At 40.3% G+C, this 18,167-nt stretch overlaps 1 protein-coding gene across 1 annotated transcript; it reads right to left on the minus strand.

Moving 5' to 3' along the window:
* Positions 1–622: 622 nt before the first annotated feature.
* On the minus strand, positions 623–4,896 carry LOC137717874 (O-fucosyltransferase 10). The gene is made up of 10 exons (XM_068457371.2): positions 4,239–4,896; positions 3,579–3,657; positions 3,371–3,438; positions 3,064–3,152; positions 2,569–2,766; positions 2,261–2,465; positions 1,996–2,163; positions 1,741–1,908; positions 1,444–1,634; positions 623–1,315 (listed from the first exon to the last, which is right to left on the minus strand). Exons 1-10 carry the CDS (start codon positions 4,617–4,619, stop codon positions 1,126–1,128), a joined length of 1,737 nt encoding a protein of 578 aa, XP_068313472.2. The 5' UTR covers positions 4,620–4,896; the 3' UTR covers positions 623–1,125.
* Positions 4,897–18,167: the final 13,271 nt, after the last annotated feature.

The raw sequence follows: 18,167 nt of genomic DNA on the forward strand, positions 1-18,167 counted from the left end.
TTATGTAAAATAGATGTGAAAAAAAACCGGTTTTTCAAAGCTGGGTTTTGCAGCTTCTTGTTTTTGGCTTTTTTTCACCCAAAACTGTGAAAAAAAGCTGAAGCTGAGTGTTTACCAAATACAAAAACAGCTCCCAGTTTTTTTTGATAGCAGTTTTTTTCAGAATCACCTCAGTACCAAACTAGGTCTCATTATGGTGGGCGATAGGTGCCCTGGCAATGGGCCCCCCTGTCGGGCACTGAAGGCTGCAAACTGCATGTGGCATGTTGTGTGCATTGGTGGGCTACAAGTCAACTTCTTTTTTATGCGTCCACGCACACAAGTGGCCCAGATGCTTCACCTTGGCGGGTTTCTTGGGTTAAATTTGCCCCAAAAATCAATATTAAGTTCAAGGATCGGAGTAAGTAATAATAAAGTAAAATTGAAATTGAAATGATAAGGTAAAATACTAAATTGAAATTGAAATTAATAAAGTAAAAGACTGAATGTTACTATCGTAAATGTAGCCTCATTATCGAATTCAAATTCGTTCATCCAAACAGAGCTAAGTTTGCTCGCATATGTACTGCGCCCGGTAAACAATGCAGAATTTTGCTACCAATATATAAAACAATGGTTAAACTTGTGAGGACAAAGTATTACCATTATATACTCAGAAATATGCCTAAGTAGGCTAACAAGTAACAATCAAACTGCAAAACCAATGTATAAATCCCTAGGCCTCCACTCCATCTGACCAAATCTACAACTTCAAATCCAGCTCAAAATTTATATGCTATATATCACTATGTACCGCAAATGTACGCCCCAACATTGCCGGAGGGCGGCTTGCGCTTCAGTTATGTCCACATAAGAGATCTAACACCTCCACACGAAAAGGGAAGAAAGAATCGCATGAAATAAGGAAATCCTTCTGCGACCAAAATTGGAAAACCTGCTGCTGCAAATACTATCTACATTTTCCCATCTACATTTTCCCAACAGGCTTCGGAGCAACGAGCCTCTCTTCAAAATCCACGGAAGAAAAGAGCTAAAGCCCCCAATGTAAAGCTTCTGACCGATGACAGCACAGGTGGAATAAACGACTCAAGCACGTGGTTTGTTTTTCCATTTCTCATAGCTTTGTTACAAAGAATCAGGAATGTGTGACGGGACAATCTGCGTGTTATTGTGCTTTTGGAGACAACTACACTCTGGCAAAGGGTACGTGTACACAGAAGACTTACGGGTGAATTTTTTCACTCTCGGTACTATCTTTCCCTTGCGATCACTTTCAGTGAGAATTGCTTCCATCTCAAGTTTGAAATCATTCCAACTGCAAGACCAATATACACGGAGTTTAAATGTAACCCTAACGTAAGCGTTTATGAACTTTGAAATCTCAAAATTGGGGGTATTACAAGCAGAAACTTTCATTTTACAGAAACTACACCTACAGAATACCTCATACTCATGTCCTGCAGTAGAACAACAAGCTTGCGCTTATCAGGTATAATAGTCTTGGCATGCCCATTGTAGAGGAATCTCCGGTGACCCATTAGGAAATGCGGGAAGTTCCCACCCTGTGTTGTTACAAATATCTCACTAAGCAAGCATACTGTATAATCCAGAGCTGCCAATCTCGATGAATATCCCTAGCAAAAGTAAATAAAATTTTAGGGTGGTTGATTTCAAAGTATTCGTTTCACTAGTCACAAAATACTTTTGTGGGCAGACATTGCACGAAAACTCGTAAGATACCTCAAAGGGAGCAAGCTCATCTGGGGTGGCAAGAGACTTCTTGGTATGCAGATAGGGAAACATCTTTAGCAGAGGGGCTAAATGTTTCTCTGCCCAGTAGATTTTCCCTGAGGCTAAATAAATTAAAGTGCTGTTGTCAAACCCCATACCCCGTAGCATCATTCCAACCTACACGGACAAGAACAAAAAGGATTATTTCTCCATGGTAGGTAGCTATGAGTAAGTAGAAGATGCATGCGGAATTGAGTAGAGTACCTCCAAGGGGGTTAGTGGGCACTTTCCATCAATCCTATTGAGACCAGGCAGAGTTACGCGGCCTTTTCTTTTGAACTTATCTCCCCATCCTTTTTGTCTAATTGAATTCATTGCAACATTTTCAGCCTCTCCTCCATCATACAAACAGCATGAGAATGCCACCATGTCCTGCAAGATGAAGAAAAACAGTTGATAACATGATTAGTTTTCCCAGACCGTTAAACATAAGAGATGAAACAGTTTATGGAAAGGCAAGCTGTATTACCTCCTCAAAGCGGAGGTGGACTGCAATATACTTTCCACGGGTCCTTGAACTCATCTCAGTCATTCGTTCAACTAGTTTATTTGCCAAATTTGATATGGGAGAAGAGAATTTCAATGCTTCATAATTAGCAAGGCATCTCAAATGCTGAATAGGAGGTGGGACATTCATTGCTAGTCTATTAGCAAATGGAGCTATGCGGATAACCCTGCATAAACCAAACGAGTAAGAAAAAAACCAACCTACAGGCTTGAAGGGCTTATGGCCCGTTTGATATAGAACAGAAAAAAAATAAACAGTTCAGTACCTACCCCTCCTTTTGCAGGACAGGATAAACTTCTCCTGTGTAATAACGGACAGGAGCCCAAGATTGGACATGAAGGGTTGGTATGGTAGTGATGTTGTGATCATATTTCTCCATCAGCATCTCCGGTAGTTCTTTAACCACTTTAACATGGCCTTCAAGGGTGGCTATGAAATGATCTTCATCGTATATATCAGTAAAAGTGCTGCCAAACAAAAGATACTGCTTTTTTATTTCAATTGAAAACACAATAAGAGTATCTTGAAAGATCATTTAAAGAAAGGTAATAAAGACGGCATTCTCATAATGCTTTCCATAGACTGAGTTTTCCTCTCAAGGTAAATTTCTTGCAGGCTTTTCAATACACGTTATTGATCATTTAGATCAAGACGTTACATGAACCTGGCAACCTAATGATGGTCCCGAACACTTTGAAGTTGGTTAGACACTGTCATGCACACTTATCATTAAAGGGTCGGGACTTCAACAATAATTACTTTACCTCGGATCCCTCCAAACATTATGGAATTCAAAGCGAGGAATAAGTAGAACTGCATTTAAAAGGCCAGCAAGTGCCACAGCATTGCAAATCTGTGAAGAAAAAAAACACAAGATACTAATCACACGAACAAAATGTATATGCCGGCACATAGGTGATACGTAAAGTTGCTGAAAATCACACTAAAGATATCTGATAGCCTTGATACTCTAATTTTCAAAGCAAAGAAATAAAAAATTGATGAGTAGAAAAAGACTAACAGGACAACTAGTAAAAAATTCAGCCTACAAATAATAAAGGATTGACATACCGCAGAACGTTGTTGGTTAAGACCACCATTAACCTCCACAATCAAGTAACCACTAGGGCCAGGAGAATCTGAAATTCAGCGGAGAATATTAGTATAACGAGACGCGAAGAAAACTTTACATCCTTTGATTCCAAAACTACCAGACCTTGAATTGCTAATGAAATATGTGGCAGCCATCTTAACACAAAATTGTGCTACATTGTCATACCTAATTGTAGTCCAGCAGTTGACGACGGGCAAGGCTTCTGCTCTTTCAGCTTTCTTCTGTATCTCCATACAGAGGACAACTACATCAACAAACAACAAATCGTCTCCGTTAATAACTTGAATTCCACACAATTATGCATAACTGACAAACTTGAGTATAACTTGATCCACAGTAATTTCATCTTACAATTCAATCCCTTGTAAACTTACTGACCTACACAGAACCCCGATTTCGGAAACTATCAACTCTTTTTACTCTCAAGACAAAGATCTCTGAAGTTTAACATCCACATCCAGAAACCAACAAGCTTACAGTTGACTTAATTCAGACTCTAATGTGCTACTGGTCAACGTTTGCTTTTAAAAGCAAAACTGGGAAAGAAAAGAGAAAGAGGGTAAAATTAAGCAACCGTCCTACATTCCTACGTTTACTTGATCTGAAAGGACATGGGTAAAAATTGAAATCGAAGGTTTACACTGCAACGTTTACTTGTTTCTGTCTTTTAGCTCCAAAACGAAAATCCCATGTCCAAAAATTGTATTTCGTTTTCTTTTCATGCGTTTCTTGCTTGGAAAAGCTGAAAGAGAAGAACCCCTTTCCTGCATTTTCGCAGAAACCAAACAGAAAATGATAAATGAGGAAACACCCAAGAATCCAAACCTCAATTGGAGTCGAATTATCGGCCAGAATGTGAGGCCAGAGCAGCTGAAACATCTCGTGACTGCGGTAAACGGAACCGGGAAGAGGGGTATGGCCCACTAGACTGGAGAACGGGCCCATGCACATGAGCAGGCCGGAGACGTAGAGCAGGGGAAGCACCACCAGTAAGCGGAGGAATCGGCGGAGGAGAAGAAAACCAGAGACGACGGAGATGGTTTTTGCGCGGGGCTTCCGGCGGCAGTGAGGGACTGTGAAGTGACGGCGAGGCGACGGAGGTGGGCTAGGTGAGGTGCTGCTGCTGCTCTCACTGCCGTTGCCTCCACCACCACCTGCTCCATTAGCATTGTACTGGTGGTGGTGCGCCTTTGCTTTCGTTCCCATCAAGTGAAGTGCGAGTGTGAGTATAGAGAGAGAAAGTGCAGAGACAATTCTAGAGAGAGAGAGAGAGAGTGGACAAAAGGAAATATGGGTTTTGGTTTTTGACACAGTGAGTTCCAACTTCCAGCAAGATTTTTAGGAGAAATAGTAAGAGAGAGAGGAGCTTGAAGGCTTGATCAGTAAGCCAATGAAGGGGACAGTTGGGATGGCGGGTCAGCTTATTTTTCAGGTTTTTTTTCCCCTTAAAAATGGGGCAATTTGTGACAATATACGGTCACCCACAATTTTCGGGCCGAGGAGGCTATGGATGATTGGATGTGTACAATGTGACAAAATATAATAGGGTGCGTTTTGGGTTTTTATGGGTTAGTTTTAATTAATAAATAATCTCTTTATTGTTTTTATTTTTTTGTCAAAGATAATAAAATTCATTAATCAAAATGGCTATTGCAATTTAAGGAAAGCCAAAAGGAAAGGCAGCTCAGAACAAATAAGCAAAAGCACAACCCAACTTCAAGAGAAAATACAATAAAAATGGCCAATCAAGAGAAAGTCCACAACAAATTCTAAACTAAAAACTCTAGACCTGAAACAAGAAAAATGCCGCCTCCTCTAAGCCTACCACAGCACCCGCACAAAGCCAACACCATCCAGAAGAAAATCTAATGAACCCAAAGAATGAACGGAAAATGGGGGTGGGCAAGCCACCCACATAATGAGTGCTCCTATAATCCTACCAAATAATGAGTGCTCCTATAATCCTACCAAATAGTGCATACTGTTTGGTATGCAGGACGGGACGGAACGGAATGGGACGGGACGGGACAGGACATGACGGAACGGAACGGAGCGGGAGCAAAGATGCCCTCGGATGGAAACAAGGAGGAAGAAGAAGGAGACAGAGAGGTTATAATTTTGTGTTCCACGAATGTGGAACGAGTCGTTCCAGGGGGTGAGGTGGAACGAAAATTCACCCAAAACTCGTCCCGTGGAACAGCTCGTTCCACCCGTTTTAGGCGCACCAAACGTGGGACGGAACGCCTTGTCCCACCCTGTTCTGTCCCGTCCCACGTACCAAACGGTACCTAAAGGCCACGGAACACCAGGGCAGAATAAAGTTCATTAGTAAAGATGGCTATTATTGTCTTTCTCAGTCAATGCAATCCTATTAATTTCCAAAGTTCTTTCCCAAGTAAAACTTTGAAAGCTCTTTCCCAAGTAAAACGAAACTTTGAAGGCTCTGTATCGTCCTAATGTGTTTGGTTCTTTTTCAAGTTTCTAAATATGCTACAAATCTGGGGAGATATGATAAGGGTTTCATTTTCACAATGTTTCAACCATTTTGTATTTTGTGAGGTTTAAAGATGATGCGCATTTGACTTGGCAATCAGAAATACAGCTCAATGAGCTGCAATTCATCTTTGTTTCAGATTTGATTCTCACATCTGCATTATCTTCTTCTAGTTTTGTCGATTGATCAATATAAATCTTATATCCTATCATCGAGGTTAACATTTTTTTACTATAGAACTATAAACCGAAAAAATTGGGGTGTGCGTGTCTTGATTAAGCCTAATTTCCATCCTAAACCCAAAGAATGTTATCAAATAATATAACTAGTTTGGTTCCACTTCGACTCGAAAGTAAAATGATGTGCCATAAGCTTCAAAAGTGATTTAGTTGATAGAATAAAACCAACAATACCAATAAGATTCTTCACGAGCTTCATTTCAAGTAACATGAGATGATTGAAGTAATTGAACAAAACAAAAAAGAAATCATTGAAGTAAGTAAAGGACCTAAACTTCAAATCTGTACCAACTCAAAACTTAATTAAATTTTGAATTGTTTTATTTTGATTCTCTTATTTATCATGTAAAATGAGATCTACATTTTGGCCTTGCTCTAAAATGGGATCATAATAATCAGAGAAATAGAAAAGGAGTAAGATTTTCTCCTCTTCTAATCTATTTTTCCTTTTCTCTCCTCCTATTTGAATAATTACGATTAACCACGTCAACATTTTTTGTTAATTTTTTTTTATACAAGCAAAAAACTAAGTTTGAGAGAAAGAGAGGAAGGGAAGGAGAATATGAGAAGAGAGAATCCGACTCTATTAAATGCGTGTTCTACAAATAATGGAGTGTTCAATCTAGTGACTTGGATGGTTCCATCCACCAGCAAGCCTTCAGCCATTTAAGCCAACAAGCAAAGCCGACCCATCAGTACTGGACTTACATGTCAGAAAATTTAGATACTATATTTTACTGTTAAAATTCCACCGTATATAAAACAATATCATATAATTAATTAAGGATAATCTCGTTTTATTAATCACTTGATAACTAATTATTCGTGGTTCTTTAGCATTGAATTTGATATCAAGCATTAAAATTAAGAAACTAAATGTTCATTCATTTGTTTTTTACTTGTGACATCAAAATAAAAAGTGAATAAACACGTATTTTTTCAATCACAGGTAACCAAAAAGTAACTTATATATATATATATAATTTTTTTTTTAATATAAGAGGCATCCTATTAAAAATTGATGACACACTAGTGCCCCCTTCATATAAGTAGCTCTTGTAACAACCCATCCTTAATTCTACAATTTTATAAAATTTAAAAGTGTGAATTGATGAAAATGCCCCTGAAGGCAAGGATTTTGACTTTCGTTGACCATTGTTTAGAGAGACGTATGCCTAATTCTATTAGCGTATTTGTATAGTGCTCATCGCTACGAACGTGTGGGCGCAAGCGGAATCGAATTTGGTGTTACGACAATAATTTAACAACGAACGTGAAGGACGTTTTGGTAATTTCGTATTTACGGGAGATAATATTTATTCTTGTTCTGTCTTTTGTGGTTTGGGTTGTGTGCCATGTAGGGCCCACGCCCCATTCCTTCCATCATGGCTCTCGACCGTGAAAGTCATACTCCGTGGCTCTTTGCCACCCCCGACTCAAGCTCCGCAGCTTCTCGCCATGCCGATTATGTCTGCGACTCTTTAGACTTCAAAGTATTCAACGACGGAGCATAATACAAGGCTTTACTAATAGGCCTTCAAATGTCAAAAGACTTGGAGGTGAAAAAGCTCACTGTTTATTTCGATTCCCAGCTAATCACCAACCAGACTACCGGGGAATACACTGTAAATCATCCGAAGATGGCGCAATACCTAGAGAAGGTACGAAAGCTGCTTGAGACGTTTTAGACTTACACCCTCACTCAAGTTTTATGGGCAAATAATGCCCATGCGAACGCGCTTGCCGGCCTAGGCTCGGCCCTCGACCATCAACTTAAACGCTTTACTTCGGTGGAGTATCTGGACAAACCAAGCATAGAGGCGAAGCCAACAGCTAAGGTGTCACAGGTTAGTACAACTCCAAACTAGTAAGATTCCATTATAGACTACCTGATCAATGGCACACTCTCCATGGAAAGATTGGAGTCTAGGAAACTCCAAATGAAGGCAACATGTTACTATATGTGGAACATCATTCTCGTTCGAAGATTCTGCACTAAACCACATCTCCGTTGCCTAGTGTTTCTCGACGACCTAAAGGTTCTAAGTTCAATCCACGAAGGAGTTTGTGGAAATCATTCCGGAGGCCGATCCTTTGCACATAAGGCTCTTAATGCAAGTTACTACTGGCCTATTATGCATCATGACGCTAAGAAGTTAGTACAAAAGTGCGACCGTTGCCAATGCTACAAGCCGGTACCAGCACTGCTTGCCAACGAACTACACCTGCAGACAAATCCTTGGCTGTTTATGCAGTAGGTAATAGACCTGGTAGGGCTAATCCGCTGCTAGGGGCAGATGCATGATGATCGTGGTAATTAACTACTTCACCAAGTGGATGGAAGTAGAGCCCATGACAACCACAACTCAGACGGACATAGAGTGCTTCATATGGAGAAACATCATCTGTTGATTTGGCATCCTTCAGTCCATCATCACAAACAACGGCCCGCAATTGGTAGGCAAAGATTTGGCAACGTTCTTCCAAAAATACGGTGTCAAGCAGCACGTGTCCACATCGAGGTATCCTCAAGGCAATGGGTAGGCCAAAACATCCAACAAGACGATTCTCGACTGCCTTAAGAAATCCCTCTCCGACAAGAAGGGAAAATGGCCAGATAAACTTTCCAAATATCTATGAGCATATTAGACAACCAAACGATGAACAACCAGTGTGACTCATAGCCATTATTCCTCCCTATGTCATCATGCCAAGTATCAGCACTCTACTGCCAAGCATCGATCATAATAGAAATGAGATAGCCATAAACTTAGATCTGGCAGAGAAAGAACGCGAGAAGGTCATCACCTGCATTGCAGCCTACCAGTAGCAGCTCCTCTCCAGCTACAACAAAAGGGCCAAGATCAGGCAGTTTCAGTCCGGAGATCTAGTCTTAAGAAAAACCTTAATCATTGCCCGTAGAGAAGGCTCAAAAAAGATGGATCCTATCTAGGAATGTCCGTATAAGATCAGCAGAGTAGGCGGCAAGGGTAGCTACACCCTTGCTACCATGAACGACAAACGGATTGAAAAGCAGTGGAATGCCTACAATATGAGGAAGTACTATGCGTGACCTCCCGCTACATCAAAGCCCGAAGACTCAAGCAGCTCGATGGGAACCACTTTGCAAGCCGATGACTATTTAGTTGTTATTCAATTTCTACCTTTTACAAAGTTGGTACATTTCTTTGAAGATCAAAGAAGTCATTCACAAGCTTAGCTCGATTGTATGCCTACAACAACTGATCACTCCTGTTTCTCATTGAAGATCGTGCCATTTTTTAGGACTTATCACATGAACTGCACCCTTTAGGGACTAACCATCCTCTCAAGTGTGAAAGGGTAAACTAAGCCTCCGACACCACATGAGTTTACTTTCTGATGCGAGAGGATAAACTTTACACTCTGAATATCCAAACGTGGATGAGTTGGGCTGCCCTGGTGTAACTAGGTGCATGATGGCTTACACCGGGATTCCTAGAAGTAACCACAACGGTCTTTTTCAAAGCTTTGCTAATTGAAGCATTTTTTGTCTTTGGCCTAATCTGCAAGGAACCGGGCCTCAGAGACGAATGAGGCACATTACGTAGTACACCTTATGGATAACTGCAATAGAACCCTAAAGCTGCTACCAAGTGCATTAAGGTAGCCTATGGTTTCCAAAAGACTACCTACACATTGCCCTTCGAGCAGTAAGCTGTGCTAAACTTATACAACCGTACATTTTCGTGAAAGGTTAAACTAAAAACTCTAGACCTGAAACAAGAAAAATGCCGCCTCCTCTAAGCCTACCACAGTACCCGCACAAAGCCAACACCATCTAGAAGAAAATCTAATGAACCCAAAGAATGAACGGAAAATGGGGGTGGGCAAGCCGCCCACCCACATAATGAGTGCTCCTATAATCCTACTAAATATTGAATATTGCAAATTGGACTTTAAAGGCCACGGAACACCAAAGCAGAATAAAGTTCATTAGTAAAGATGGCTATTATTGTCTTTCTCAGTCAATGCAATCCTATTAATTTCCAAAGTTCTTTCCCAAGTAAAACTTTGAAAGCTCTTTCCCAAGTAAAACGAAACTTTGAAAGCTCTGTATCGTCCTAATGTGTTTGGTTCTTTTTCAAGTTTCTAAATATGCTACAAATCTGGGGAGATATGATAAGGGTTTCATTTTCACAATGTTTCAACCATTTTGTATTTTGTGAGGTTTAAAGATGATGCGCATTTGACTTGGCAATCAGAAATACAGCTCAATGAGCTGCAATTCATCTTTGTTTCAGATTTGATTCTCACATCTGCATTATCTTCTTCTAGTTTTGTCGATTGATCAATATAAATCTTATATCCTATCATCGAGGTTAACATTTTTTTACTATAGAACTATAAACCGAAAAAATTGGGGTGTGCGTGTCTTGATTAAGCCTAATTTACATCCTAAACCCAAAGAACGTTATCAAATAATATAACTAGTTTGGTTCCACTTCGACTCGAAAGTAGAATGATGCGCCATAAGATTCAAAAGTGATTTAGTTGATAGAATAAAACCAACAATACCAATAAGATTCTTCACGAGCTTCATTTCAAGTAACATGAGATGATTGAAGTAATTGAACAAAACAAAAAAGAAATCATTGAAGTAAGTAAAGGACCTAAACTTCAAATCTGTACCAACTCAAAACTTAATTAAATTTTGAATTGTTTTATTTTGATTCTCTTATTTATCATGTAAAATGAGATCTACATTTTGGCCTTGCTCTAAAATGGGATCATAATAATCAGAGAAATAGTAAAGGAGTAAGATTCTCTCCTCTTTTAATCTATCTTTCCTTTCCCCTCCTCCTATTTGAATGATTACGATTAACCACGTCAACATTTTTTGTTAATTTTTTTTTATACAAGCAAAAAGCTCAATTTGAGAGAAAGAGAGGAAGGAAAGGAGAATATGAGAAGAGAGAACCCGATTCTATTAAATGTGTGTTCTGCAAATAATGGAGTGTTCAATCTAGTGACTTGGATGGTTCCATCCACCACCAAGCCTTCAGCCATTTAAGCCAATAAGCAAAGCCGACCCATCAGTACTGGACTTACATGTCAGAAAATTTAGAGACTATATTTTACTGTTAAAATTCTACCATATATAAAACAATATCATATAATTAATTAAGGATAATCTCGTTTTATTAATCACTTGATAACTAATTATTCGTGGTTCTTTAGCATTGAAGTTGAAATCAAGCATTAAAATTAAGAAACTGAATGTACATTCATTTGTTTTTTACTTGTGACATCAAAATAAAAAGTGAATAAACACGTATTTTTCGATCACCGGTAACCAAAAAGTAACTTTTATATATATATATATATATATTATTTTTTTAATATAAGAGGCATCCTATTAAAAATTGATGACACACTAGTGCCTCCTCCATATAAGTAGCTCTTGTGACAACCCATCCCTAATTCTACAATTTTATAAATTTTAAAAGTGTGAATTGACGAAAATGCTCCTAAAGGCAAGGATTTTGACTTTCGTTGACCATTGTTTAGAGAGACGTATGACTTATTCTTTTAGCGTATTTGTATAGTGCTCATCGCTATGAACGTGTGGGCGCAAGCGAAATCGAATTTGGTGATACGACAATAATTTTACAACGAACGTGAAGGACGTTTTGGTAATTTCATATTTACGGGAGATAATATTTATTCTTGTTCCATCTTTTGTGGTTTAGGCTGTGTGCCATGTAGGGCCCACACCCCATTCCTTCCATCACGGCTCTTGACCGTGAAAGTCATACTCCGTGGCTCCTTACCACGCCGACTCAAGCTCCGCAGCTTCTTGCCGTGCCGATTATGTCCGCGACTCTTTAGACTTCAAAGTATTCAATGACGGAGCATAATACGAGGCTTTACTAATAGGCCTTCGAATGGAAAAAGACTTGGGGGTGAAAAAGCTCACAGTTTATTTCGATTCCCAGCTAATCACCAACCAGACTACCAGGGAATACACTGTAAATCATCCGAAGATGGCGCAATACTTAGAGAAGGTATGAAAGCTGCTTGAGACATTTCAGACTGACACCCTCACTCAAGTTTTATGGGTAAATAATGCCCACACGAACGCACTATCCGGCCCAGGCTCCGCCTTCGACCATCAACTTAAACGCTCTACTTCGGTGGAGTATCTGGACAAACCAAGCATAGAGGCGAAGCTAGCAGCTAAGGTGTCACAGGTTAGTACAACTCCAAACTAGTAAGATTCCATTATAGATTACCTGATCAATGGCACATTCTCCACAGAAAGATTGGAGTCTAGGAAACTCCAAATGAAGGCAGCACGTTACTACATGTGGAACGGCATTCTCGTTCGAAGATTCTGCACTGAACCACATCTCCGCTACCTAGCGTCTCTCGACGACCTAAAGGTTCTAAGTTCAATCCACGAAGGAGTTTGTGGAAATCATTCCGGAGGCCGATCCTTTGCACATAAGGCTCTTAACGCAGGTTACTACTGGCCTATTATGCATCATGACACCAAGAAGTTAGTACAAAAGTGTAACCGTTGCCAATGCTACAAGCCGGTACTAGCACTGCCTGCCAACGAACTACACCCGCAGACAAGTCCTTGGCCGTTCATGCAGTATGTAATAGACTTGGTAGGGCCAATCCGCTGCTAGGGGCAGATGCATGATGATTGTGGCAATTAACTACTTCACCAAGTGGATGGAAGTAGAGCCCATGACAACCACAACTCAGACGGACATAAAGTGTTTCATATGGAGAAACATCATTTGTTGATTTGGCATCCTTCAATCCATCATCACAAACAACGGCCTGCAATTGGTAGGCAAAGATTTGGCAAAGTTTTTCCAAAAATATGGCGTCAAGCAGCACATGTCCATGTCGAGGTATCTTCAAGGCAATGGGTAGGCCAAAACATCCAACAAGACGATTTTCGACTTCCTTAAGAAATCCCTCTCCGACAAGAAGGGAAAATGGCCAGATAAACTTCCCGGATATCTATGAGCATATTAGACAACCAAACGACGAACAACTAGTGAGACTCATAGTCATTATTCCTCCCAATGTCATCATGCTAAGTATCAGCACTTTACTGCCAAGCTTCGATCATAATAGAAATGAGATAGCCACAAACTTAGATCTGGCAGAGATGGAACGCGAGAAGGTCTTCACCTGCATTGTAGCCTACCAGTAGCAGCTCCTCTCCAACTACAACAAAAGGGCCAAGATCAGGCAGTTTCAGTCCGGAAATCTAGTCTTAAGAAAAACCTTAATCATTGCCCGTAGAGAAGGCTCCAAAAAAATGGATCCTATCTAGGAATGTCCGTATAAGATCAGCAGAGTAGGCTGCAAGGGTAGCTACACCTTTGCTACCATGAACGACAAACGGATTGAAAAGCAGTGGAATGCCTACAATCTGAGGAAGTACCATGCGTGACCTCCCGCTACATCAAAGCCCGAAGACTCAAGCAGTTTGACGGGAACCACTTCGCAAGCTGAAGACTATTCAGTTGTCATTCAATTTCTACCTTTTGCAAAGTTGATACATTTCTTTGAAGATCAAAAAAGTCATTCACAAGCCTAGCGCGATTGTATGCCTACAACAACTGATCACTATTGTTTCTCATTGAAAATCGCGTCATTTTTTAGGACTTATCACATGAACTGCACCATTTAGGGACTAACCATGCTCTTTTATGTGAAAAGGTAAACTAAGCTTCTGACACCCACATGAGTTTACTTTTTGATGCGAGAGGATAAACTATAAACTCCGAATATCCAAACGTGGATGAGTTGGGCTGCCCTGGTGTAACTAGGTGCATGATGGCTTACACTGGGATTCCTAGAAGTAACCACAACGGTCATTTTCAAAGCTTTGCTAACTGAAGCATTTTTAGTCTTTGGCCTAATCCGCAGGGAACCGAGCCTCAAAGACGAATGAGGCACATTACGTAGTACGCCTTATGGATATCTGCAATAGAACCCTAAAGATGCTACCAAGTGCATTAAGGTAGCCTATGGTTTCCAAAAGACTACGTACACATTGCCCTTCGAGCAGTAAGCTGAGCTAAACTTATACAACCGTACATTTTTTTGAAAGGTTAAACAGTTATCGTGCATATATGAAGCTTTATCCATTGATGACATGGTATGCAGTCAATAAACTTCATCTCTGCCAAACGCGGAATGATCGTTCAGATCTATGCTAATTCTTAAAGTGTTATGATACTTGCTACGCAACCCACGAAATTAGTTACATAAAGGGCAATGAGTTCTCTCGGATTTCATGTCCCATAAATCTTTAGTATGTTGTGATGCAGGCCACACAACTCAAAGGATTGAAGAAAGCCAAAGTTAATAGCCAAGTGGTCACGCGAACTTATCTGCTTCTGTAAGTAAGGTGTCCGGTTGCCGACCCTATGGGTAACAACTTTGCAAATGTTCTACATCAAAACCTATGGCTATATAGGCTACGTGGGCCTGTCTGCTTATAAAAAAGCAGCATGTCTGCCGTTGGTCTAAAGGTCAAAGGTTGGTAGGTGTAAACAAAAGAAGCGAAGATGAAGAAAAGCGAAGGAAGCAAGTTTATCAAATTTTCTAGCAAAATTGATAAACAAATAGCAAAGGCCGATGAAGTTCAAGCGAAGTAAAAAGCAACAAGGAAAATAAAGAAAATCCTAAAGGCTACCTAAAAGACTACTCTTCAGCAGCTTGGACATCCCACGACTACTCGGTTGCCACACCTTCAGCAGCCGCCACATTTTCAGCAGCGGCATCATCCAGCGCTTCACCCCTGGTTGCCATAGCCTGGGCACCAACTTCTTTGACTACTTCACCAATGGAAGCCTCAAAAGTAAAGGCAAGCATGTCTTTTGGAGAAATAGAGAAGGTCTCGAAGTTTTTCCCAACAAACTCAAAGTCAGACTGCTTACCGAATAGGTGATCTACATAGCCTAACTTGTAGAAATTAGTCTGACACTGGACAAGTGAAACCTGGAGCCCAACCTTCTTACCTTTCAATTTCTCGTACTTCTCGAGTGGGCCAAGACCAATCTCATTCTCTGCACTTCCATGCTTAACTTGGATCGCATCAAGCTTAGTCTTCAGGTCAATGATCTCTTAATGAGCGATCTCAAGCTGTAGAAAAGTGGGGGCAAAGATATTTGGCCCCTTCAAAGCGATGAACTCAGATTCCAACCTCTTGATCTTCTCGGTAGAAGAATAAACCTTAGCTGCTATAGTTGTTGCCATCTCCTTGGCAGCCTTGGTATCCTTTTGGTCAATGAGCATAGACTTGGTTGCTAGAATTGCTGTTTTCTGCATCATGGCAAATAGAGGAGTTCTACTATATTGGGTCGTATGCTTCACCAAGGAACTTAGGCAAACAACCCCTCTAATGCCATCAACAAGCTTGGCACACGTGTCCATATCTTCAAGCAGATCTGGCTTCAAAAGCGCACATATCTTAACTAACTCTCGAGAAACAGACTTAGTGGATTTTTCACAATGGCCCACACGAGCAGTCTCTTCTTTCTTAGTAAGTGAATAAGTCTCAGTAGCAAGAAGAGTAGGCCTTATCGCCACTTTAGCAACAAGGTCCACCTTATCGCTCTTTATAGTAGCAAGTCTTTCCAAAGGTGAACCAAACTAAGCTCCCAACGGACATTTTGGTACACAGTTCGGCAATGAGGGCACGATAGAACCTCTACGCTAAGCAATCCTATCAGCGATCGTACTAGCCATCTTCGGCATGGCAGACGTCATAGGCTCAGATCTAGCAGCCTCATCCTTCTTTCCCTTGGAAGTAGTCAAGTCAATCATAAACTTCTCGATAGCAAGCGGACCCTTACGAGTAGCGAAGGAAGTCTTTAGTTTTTTCTCAACCAACATCTTTGAGCAAGCGGGGAAAATCTCTTATTTCCACATTCATTCACAGTAGGCTCCACGATAGTGATCGGATGAGCCAATGCCTCTGCCTTGATCCACTTTATCTCCTTTGTTTAGGGTAACGCCATTCATGGTACTCAACCGGGATACCTAAAACAATGTGTACATTCTTCATATTTGGAGAAGTTTTGGGAGTTGAGCCAAATTCTAAATCTAGATAGAATAGGACATTCAACAAATTAGAGAGCAACTCAGCAAGCATAAAACAGCCTAAAAATCAACCTCGACTGCCCATGAACCAGGCCTTGTGACTTATCTTTCTCAACTCAACTAGACAGCAGGGGAGCTCAAACTATGCTGGCTTTTTCCTCATTCTTCTCTCTCGCACTAACAGGCAAAAAGCTTGCATGCCCAGCATTCTAACAGCCTAGGAGGCCCACGACCTCATCATTTCTCTTAATCACCGTCATGGCCCGCGTCAGGTCCAAGAGCCTATAGGGCTTAAGCCATACGACTTGCCTAACATTGCGCTTTAATGCCTCAAGTCACGGCCCAGTCGTATAGATGCCCATGGCTTTAGCCAAGCCGAGTAGCCTAAGTTGTGGTCTTTGCCACACCACCTCCTCGGCCTGTGCCGAGCCGACTTTTGGCCCCTACCAGCCGACATGCTGCACTACCCCGATGGTTGCCCTATGACAGCACCATCCAAGAAGAAGACAAGGAAAATTAATTTTTTCTTACTTCGGTGCGGTGTAGAGAATACAAATAAATCAACTGAAGACGATTCTTTACACGGGCAAGCAAAGAAGAATGCTAGGGGAGGGGGGAACAAATATCCTCTAGCTTTCTCTCTTTCTTGTAGGGATAAATAATTGCCCTCCGAAGTTGATTTAATCTCCTACTTAAGGTAGGCTTAAATAGGCTTTGATGGCGATTTACTTCCCTTTCTAGAAGAATCTAATTCCAAGTTAAGGTGAGAATCTAGATCAAAATAGGAAACAATCTTATGTTTCCTAAAGCAAGGAAATATCTCTACACATGCTGTCCTTTCCTGTGAGTAGCCCAACATGTGTGGGGGCATTTGTGGAGCAAAAAATAATCAAGAAAATTATGGAGGAGATGACACATGGACTTTTGGGGTTAAAAAGACAAAATTACCCTCTAGGCACAACGAGATTCCCACACGCATGCTACAAACAATAACGGTTCAATCAAGGAAGAGTCAAAGGTGATTAAAATGATATTTATTCAAATCACTCTCATCACTCTTCATTAAATCCTTATTCAAAAGGTAACTCCCAAATTTCCTATTAAAATTAGGATTAATTGCCATGTTAATTGCAAGATATTATTTCACATAATATCTTGCAATTATTCACCCAATTACACCATATATGGTTGACCACTATTCTCCAAATAGGGTTGGCCACTCCCCTATAAATAGCCCTATTATCCCACTAAAAAGTTAAGTCATTTGCTACCCATAAACTCCTAAACACATTCTTTTCAGAATTCTAACTTTGGCATTAGAGATTCTTCGGCCAAAGCACCCCTCCCCCCCCCCCCCCTTCATCGTGGGTGCGTGAGGCTTTTGGCCTTAATCTTAAGTGTTATTATTTTGCATGTGCATTTTCCTCAAAATAGAAGATGGCGGAAATTTGCATCCACAGTACACAGTTCCAAATCTATGGAGATACCATTTGGCTAATTACATGTATTTAGTTTCAATGCTACGTCTTACACAGTATTACGAGTTTTATGCAAGAGTTAATTGTTGTAAAGATTCATTAAGTTGTACACAATGTTACGAGTTTTATGTAAAACTTAACTGTTGTAAAGATTCATTATATCCTTATATGCATGATATAATTGTTGATTTTTCGAACACTCAATTGTACATATAATGGAAGAAGAATTACATTAGAGATAATAAGTCATTCATTTTTACATAATGACATAAGATTATTTCTCATAATTGTTTATTCTCTTTACCGAATATTAAAGATCATCTCTACAAAAATTATTTAATTTCAAGACCGTTTAATCATTCATATATATTAAACAAATCGACAGTTATGCTAACAAGTAATTTTTTTTTTCTTTTACTTCTAT

This window comes from Pyrus communis, chromosome 8 (genome assembly GCF_041283825.1).
Source record: "Pyrus communis isolate YQ-2024b chromosome 8, ASM4128382v1, whole genome shotgun sequence".
In the NCBI taxonomy this organism is placed as follows: domain Eukaryota; kingdom Viridiplantae; phylum Streptophyta; class Magnoliopsida; order Rosales; family Rosaceae; genus Pyrus; species Pyrus communis.